General features: G+C 34.8%; 1 protein-coding gene across 1 annotated transcript in view; it reads right to left on the bottom strand.

The window, feature by feature from the left end:
• LOC103272398 (tubulin-specific chaperone E-like) overlaps nucleotides 1-7,899 on the bottom strand; it is a 65,215-nt gene extending 57,316 nt beyond the window's left edge. The window contains 1 exon segment of the mRNA XM_021718510.1: nucleotides 7,818-7,899. Within this exon segment, the coding sequence (XP_021574185.1) occupies nucleotides 7,818-7,899 (82 nt within the window).
• Nucleotides 7,900-8,893: the final 994 nt, after the last annotated feature.

Genomic DNA, 8,893 nt, shown 5'->3' on the forward strand with positions numbered 1-8,893 from the left:
CCCACCGCAACCTCGACCTGCTGGGCTCCGGCGATCCTTCCACCTCAGCCTTCCAAGTAGCCAGAATTACAGGCATGCGCTACCACGTCCAGCTGATTTTTTTTTTATTGTAGAGATGAGGTCTCACTGCCCAGGCGGGTCTCGAACCCGCGGGCTCAGGCAATCCACTCACCTCAGCCTCCCAAAGGCGCGGGATTACAGGCTGAGCCACCGAGCCCGGTTATTTGCACTTTTTAGAAAGACATCAAGTTTCAAGGAAAACAAAAACATAAGTAAGTCTGAGTAGAAATGCATCAAACTCCAATCCATCATAATTATGCTCTATTACAATTGGCTCTGTACAGCAACAGGCCCCATGCCCACCCAGCTAAGATAAAAAATATTTGAGGAAAAAAATAGCAATACAAAAATAAAAGTAATACAAACAAAAAATAATATAGGGTAATAACTGTTTGCATATAAGGCATTGTAAGTAATTTAGAGATGATATGTAGTATATAAGAGAATATGTAGAGGTTCTATGAAGATACTCTGCCATTTTATATAAGGGATTTGAACATTCATGAATTCTGATATCTGTAGGGATCTTAAAACCAAGCCCCATAGATACAGAGGGACAAGTGTACCTTCTGGACATTACAATGATAGTGAGCTATGCGTGTTGTCTAAGTTGTTCCATGTGAACCTTCAGGGCTACCATATTTTACAGATGAAGACAATAAGGTTGAGAAAGTATGGAGCAACGTAACTGAAGAAACAACTATAAACTAATCGAACCCAGGTATTTTGAATATCTTCTATTAATGAGGATATTTCTGGCCACAAGTAGATAAAAATAAGATTCATTCTCAATACCAGAGTCAGGACAAGAGTGAAGTTGAAAGGCATCTAGAACACAAATTTAATAAGGTACCCACCTTAAGTTCTCAGTGTGGTTTTGTCCTGCCCTATTCTTTTCTATCCTGCTCTCTGCCTCAGGAGGTTGACCTATATGGACCACATCAGAGCTCCCTTCTTCTCTCACTTCCTTATGGGTTAGACTTTTTTGTTCGATCTCAGTAAGAAATCTGAGAAAAGCAGGCAAAAGACCTGTCTTCAAAGTAGCCTTGTATTCTTTCCTTTACAAATGTACTGTCTTTATCATATCATATATATTGCAGAAGGACGACAGAATAGAATGTGCTATCTTAAGAGGGCTAGGTACACCTTTGAAAAACAACATTAGCTTATAGATACTGAAATATCTTTTGATATACTCAAATAATATTACAAATATTATTAGTATTGTCTTCAGTTATTTACTCAACATGTATGTGGTAATTATTTTCTGCAACTCTAAATGACCTTCCAATCTACTTTATGTAATATCTCATATCCTAAAGTAACATAAGGTCTTCTGCAATCTGATCTCTCACTGTCAATTCATGTTTTTCTCCATTACTTAATATTTAAACATCTGCAGTCCAAGGCACAATGGACTCCTTAATATCTTCAAGGTGCCAAACTTTCTTTTGACTTGGGGCTTTATACACAATCGCTCCACCTGGAATTCTCTTCTCTAACCTGTACTCAGCTGAACAATTTCTACTATCATATTTTTTAGAGAGTAAATTTAATGAATAATAAAATATTTAGCTTGGCACATAATAACATCCAATAAATGCTAGCTAGTATTCATTGCCAAATCGTATACTGCATGTGGGTCATTTTCAAGATTAAAAAGATAAGCACCTTGCTTACAAGGGACTCATAGTCTAGTAGAGAAGTATTAAAGTATGAGTTAATATCTATTATTGAGGTCCTTGTAATCATTATTATATTAAAGAGGTTGAAGTATACTGATTTCTGACTGGGGGATATTGGACAGGCTTCTCAAATGGAGGAAAACCCTTATGTTTCATTAACAACCTCAGCCCCTGCTTCCTCTATGTACAACAATAGAGAATAAACTAAAAGGAGGTGGAATATCTTGAAAGGTCTATCAAAAAGTCATGCCTCTTGAAAGTAATTTCTATCATCTCCAACTTAAAAACATGTAAAGGATGGTAGAGTGGGTGTAGAATAAGTTCTGTTCAGAGAATTTTATCATTATTCTTGGCTGCTCCAGCATTTAGCATTTTCTAACTGGGGAGAAAAACTGATGGCATTCTTCTTGAGGATGTTAACATTCTTCAAAAAACTACATACTTCAAAAAGACTACAATATAGCAAAGGTGCTATATAAACACACGGAAAAATAACTCAGAAAGCTGAGCCCCTCCAGGTCTCAGGGATGTGAGAATAGAAGATTGACTTAGCAAAGCACAAGGGTGGAGGGAAGGAAAATTGTGAGGTCTGGCTCTCAGCTAAAATGTAGGAAAACAAATACAATAGCTAGTCACATAACTTGTCTTGCCATTATCTTTGGTTGATTATCTGAATGTAGAAAGAACTAATTTATTTCATTTCTTTGAATGTTCCTAAAAATAAAACATTTACTCAGAGAACAATTAGGACCAACCATACCTAACTGATCTGCTTTGATGTTTTGTCTTTGCTGCATTGTACAGATCTTCCTGGGGGAGCTGTATCTTGCAAATTGTAAGGCAATTATTCATATAAATAATTTTAAAGCACAATATGTGCATCTCACAGGTGATTATTCAGAAATGTTAAGGGGAGGGAAATGACCTAGTTGCTATCATTCACATCTCTCAGTTAACCCTTATATTTATTAAAGATACTGCTGTTTTGCATGGACTTTTTTTTTCACAATATCCCTGCCATTTGATTGAATGGCATCAACACATATGTACAACCTTTACAACAAACTTGCCTCTCAGTACCATGTTCTCTTCCTCTCCTATGAGATTTTTTTTAAACTCCCCAATGTTTCGTGTCTTTCAGAATACTCTGAATCTTGTCATTTCTAACATTATGCCCCAGATTATTAATTTCAGTAGCCTAACTTAAGTCTTTTTAGCTTGATTGCTTCACCACCACTATTATAAGAGGTTGCACATCCCATCTAGTGACATCTCTGTTTACTTATCCTCCATATCCCTCTCCATCACATCCTTATTCTCTACCTCTTCATTTTCAGTTTGGTCTTTAAATCTTCCCTAACCAATAACATTAATTGCACTGAACTTATATAGTTTCATCATCATCTATCAAAACACTTAACAAATGAACAAACATTGCCTTCTCTTTTCTGTACATGAATGTTATCGACTGAATAGTACCCTCAAAATGTGTACGTTGAAACTTAACCTACAATGTTACCGTATATAAAGACAAAAATTTTAGTAGGAAATTAAGGTTAAATGAGTTGATAAAGGTAGATCCTAATACAACAGGATCAGTGGCTTTATAAGAAGAGGGAAAGAAAATTATCTCTTTTACAGGCACATCCTGAGGAAAGGTTATGTAATCACATAGAGAGAGGACAGCTCTCTGCAAGCCAATAAAAGAGCCTTGATCTCAGACTTCTACCTTCCAGAACTGTTACAAAGATTAAATTTCTGTATTTTAAGCCACCTTATCCATTTATTCTGATATAGTAGCCCAAGCTGACTAATACGTTTGTTGGCTTAGCATTCCCGAAGGGGAGGGGAATGTCATACCACAAAATTGACTAGTATGACTATATTTTAATGATGACTTACAGAAACCAGGCCTTTAGCACATAGTAAAACTGTTAATATTTATTTATCTTTTCAATCAACTTCAGCATAATACACAGCAAACAAATATTCATTCTCTTCAAATATACATACTCAATTTCCCCTTCCTCTTTGGATTTGTTGCATAACTGGCCCCAATGAATGCCATTCTTGTAATTCTGGGATTCTTTTCCACTCAGAAGCTGAATGTGGATGTGTGACTTGCTTTCACTAATGGGATAGGTAGCATACTTGGTACAAACAACAGTTTTAAAAATGTCATTTTTATTTCTATATTTACCAGCTCTGACTGCCATAACAAAATAACATAGACTAGGTGTCTTAAACACCAGAAATTTATTTTATCACATCTGGGAATTGGAGGTCTAGGTTCAGGGTGACAGCATGGTCAAGTTCTGTTGAGGGTTCACTTTCAGGTTTGAAGATATCCCCTTTTATGTAGTACTATCCAATAGCAGAGAAAACAAGAGAAAGAGAGAGGTCTCTGGTATCTTATAAAAACATTAATTCTGTCAGGTTAGACCTCTATCCTATGACTCCATTTAATCTCAATTAATTTCTTCAAAGCCCTATATTCAAATGCAGTCATAGTGATGGTTTGGGGGTTTCAATATATGATTAAGAGGTGATACAAACATTTAGTCCACAGATGTTTCCTTTCCTGGAATACTGCTACCACTATTAGAGCAAAACTGGGCCAACTTGCTGCAAGACAATAGGCAACTTGGATGGAAAATAAGTTATCTCTGCTGAAGTCACTCTAGATCAACCAGCTCATAGCTGACCTGGCAAGTGACTGCAGGCACATTAGCAAGCCCAGATAAAATCAATGAAATCTAGTCCAGATCAGCAGAACAGACTCATAAGAAATAATACATTGTTGCCATCTTAAGCCCCTAAGATTTCAGATTGTTTGTTACTCAGCAAAAACTAACTTATAATATATCATTGCTTTCAGAAAAGCACATACCGTTTTACACAGAGACAATAGAAGCCATCAGACAAAAAGTTTGCTTTATTTTTATATTTACAAATTATTGAAAATGTATCTGAACCTGTCTCTTGATTTTATCTTTCAATAAGAAAGAGTCTGTCCTCTATCTAAAGTCAATTGCTACACCTGTATTCTAGATGTTATACCTTCTTGTTTCCCTCACTAGTCTCTCAGTCATCAACATATTACAACTTGGCTTGTCATTCTTGTTGTAGGCCACAATGGTCCTTAATAAGACGATTGTAGAACTCTTTATCATGTTTTTGTTCTCATTCTCTTGACTTCTCAGAATTTTAATGCAGTAGAAAATCCTCACCTTCTTGGAAAACATTTTCCTTGGGCTTCATAATACCATTCTTTCATGTTCATCTTCCCACCTCTCTGTCTATTTTTTCAATCTCTTTTTCTGGATCCTCCTCCTCATCTGAATTTTAGATACTAGAGTTTCTCAAAGATTTTTTTTTTTTTTTTTGAGTTGGAGTCTCACTCTGTCACCCAGACTGGAGTGCAGTGGCTGCTCCCGGCCACTGCAGCCTCGACCTGCTGGGCTCTGGCGATCCTTCCGCCTCAGCCTTCCAAGTAGCTGGAACTACAGGTGTGCGCTACCACGCCCAGCTAATTTTTGATTTTATCGTAGAGATGAGGTCTTACCAAGTTGCCCAGACAGGTCTCGAACCCAGGGGCTCAGGGAATCCACTCACCTCAGCCTCCCAAAGTGCTGGGATTACAGGCTGAACCACCGAGCCCGGCTATTTTTAAGACTTATACTTCAGTTGCTCAGTGTTCTCTCCTTAGGTGAGCTTTTCCTCTTCTATCACCTTATGATGAATATCCCAGGCATCTTCTCTAAACTCTAGATCATGGAGCTCCAGAAGTTCATAGGCATATCTTGTATCTCAAATTCAACATGTACATGTCTCTCCTTGTCATCTTCTTCATTTTAACACCCATACTGACCATTCTTTAATTGTTACCCAAATACATCGCACCACTATCTTCATAAATTTGTGACAGCCAGAATCATAGTGTCACTTTGACAACTCTCTTCTCTTCCTCCCTTTTCCATCTCCTCTCCCAGATATATACAATAAATAGCTCATAAAAGTTGTCCTTGTTCCTCAGAATATGTCAGTTTTCTTTGCCGTATAAATTTTGACACTCTTTGCAATGCTCATAAAAGTGTACTTAAATGTATATATGCCTTTCTTTCATAATATTAACTGTATTTAAGTGGTGAGTGAGTATTGATTGCATTCATAATCCTATCTCCAACACTAAGTAAACTGTCTTGAAATTAGTAAATATTCAATAAATAAATAATGAAAGATGAAGGAATATGAATACTCATTTGAACATTTTAATCAGTAAATATTGTTTTATATTCTCTTAAGTTAAATTGAATTTAAAAGCTTTTAAACATCTTTGGCAAAATCATTAACATGGGTTTATCTCCACATAGGTGATATACAGAAATTCTGCTTGCTAAAGAATTATTGAAAAATATATTTGATTTTATAAGATTTTATAAAATGATAAGAATTAGCTATATGGTAAAAAGGGTGGGTTACTTTGAGATCAATTTTAATGTGAAAGAGAAAGCACATAGCTCTATAGTGGGAGTAAAAAAATGATGAGATTTGGAGGCTGAGGTTCAAGTGCTAAGTTTACCATTTATAAAAGTAACCTTGGAGATTTAACTTCTAATAGCCTCTTCTGTTCACATACAGAGAAATATTTTAAGCCTAACTATGTATTAGAATCACTGGTTTGACTTTAAAAAAATAGAGATTATGAGTTTCAAACTCAGAACTTATCAAATGAGAAATAGAATACATAAAATGTTTTAAAATTCCACAAATTAATGTGCTGCTCAGCCAAGATCAAAAGAAAAAGATAATAACAATGTCTTCCTCACAAGACTGTTGAGAGCAGTAAGTGAGATAATATGGGCAAGTACTAGCAGAGGATCCAGAAATGTTAGTTTTCTATTCTTTCACTTTTTATCAGGATACTGAGAACAATAACTAAAATGCCTTTAGACTAGCAATATTAAATTAAAAGTTCTGAGTTTAAAGCCTATCCTTGTTTCTTATTAACTGAACAAATGTGGACAAGTCATGTACTTTACGACTGAATTATCTATTAGTTTAATATGAATAATAGTTGACATGTTATTCAGTCAGTCAGATAACAGATACTCAATATTAATGAATATGTAAATAAATAAGTCATTCAATTAGATCATCAAGTCGCTCAATAGTTTTGAGCATTTACTTTATGTGTGATACTCTTCTAAAATTTTATAAATAAAGATGAGGGGAAAAAGTTGAAATGGTTCCTACTCTTTTGAAATTTAAGTATTATCAATAGGGATTTTAAAAAAGAAATAAAAAGATAAGTAACAACTTGTGATACATATTATAAAATAAGTATAAGCTGCTGAGTTTTTTTTTAAAAATAGAGAATAATGGTGAAGGGGGAACTTAGTATAGATAGAAAGGGTGATCAGGAATAACCACTGTGGGCAAATTATTTTTGCAAGCTGCTTTTTCCTAGAGGAAAGTGGAGCATGTTAAGGTGGAACACAGGATTGTGGACTCAGATTATTTTCTAAATAGAAGCCTAGAAGATAAGAGGAACTCAAATAATGGGCAGATTCAAATATCAGATATTTTGTTAATTCTAATGAGATTAAGGTAATTGTCTCAACCAAGTTTAAGAAAAAAACAAGATTTTGCCCTTTCAAGCAATAAGATGCCAGTACTAGCCACTGGTATTTGATTTTCACCCTTTAACAAGAATGTCAGGCTCTTTTATTATCAGTGGTAAGCAGAGACCTTTCTCATTCTGTTCATTTTTTTTTCACCAAATGTAAATCAGCAATGTTTACTGAAATACAACTAATCTTTGAGAAGAATGGTGTTGTGAATCTTGTCACAAAGTTACAGATGCCAAGAATAGCTATAAAATTAGGTTAGTTAAGTCCAAGCATCCCTGACTATGTTTTTCTAAGATTTATTTTGTCTCTAAAAACAGGAAGCACATATGTACATGTTTATGCAAGTAAACATTTTCATTATTCTTTGTAACCATCTACAGGTGCACAAAAAGACACATAAGTAAGGTCTTTACAAAAAGAAACTGCTCTACAATCTCACCAGCTCTGCTGTATTCTAACAGCATTAGAAGGAGTTTGAATTCATCTTGAAAGTTTTCAAATCCCCAGGTATTCTGAGTCATCTTTTTCTGATTAATAAAGAGACAGAATTTTAATAAGCAGTCCTCTATAGATGCAGCAGCCTTGCCAGTACAAGGGAACACAATTTTATTTTATTATGTCACCCTGTCCTGGAAAGAGGATGAAAAATCATTCTCACTTATAGTGCAGAATGGGTCTTATCTCAAGAGTTTCAAAAAGCGCTTAATGTTATTCCAAAATTCAATCAGACTAAAGCATTAAAATATAAATTCACACATATTACCATAATAAAGTTATTTATAATTTTAGATATGTAGCTTGTATTAATCCAAAAGCAGTTGTCTCAGAATTTTCAAATGGTTATAAGGTGTAGTTTGTTCCTTGTCTTGTTCACTTATTCATCCATTCATTCTTGCAACTAATATGAAGGTTTGTGACTATTGTGTGCTCTGCATTGTGCTAGGCATTGATAATTAAATATTGAGTGATGCAAAAATATTGACTATCCTTGAGGAACTTAAGGAGCTAGCTAGTGGAGAAACAAGTTTTTAAACAAACAATTCAATAAAATGCTTAATTATGGATATTTTAAGTCCATTGAGGAAGCATAGGATTTTGTGAGATTAACCTACTGAGATCAAGGAGTAGTTTTCAGGGGAAAAAAATCTAAGTAGAAAACATTAAAACACTTACATAGGAAATAAATAGAAAATTGCTGTGCAAAAATGAATAAGAATAAAGGGAGGGAGATTTATAGGCCTTCCAACATAATGGTTTTGTGAGGATGTCTCTGCAAGGAGAGAAAAAAAAAACCTCAAGTTTAAGAATTTGAAAGAAGTTCTATGTACCTGAAGCGTGGTGAGCAAGATTCATCATCGCTAAATAGGCTGAACATGGTGTATTAAGAAATGTATATCCTTATTCTAAAGACAATGAACAGTTATAAGTAGTGGAATTACATAATTTTTTTAAACTACATTTTAAAAAATCACTCTGGGTTCTAAGTGAGGAATAAATATAGATTCATTATTTTTG

The sequence above is a fragment of the Carlito syrichta genome, unplaced genomic scaffold (genome assembly GCF_000164805.1).
Source record: "Carlito syrichta isolate Samal-C Ts95f unplaced genomic scaffold, Tarsius_syrichta-2.0.1 Scaffold312429, whole genome shotgun sequence".
NCBI classification, from domain to species: domain Eukaryota; kingdom Metazoa; phylum Chordata; class Mammalia; order Primates; family Tarsiidae; genus Carlito; species Carlito syrichta.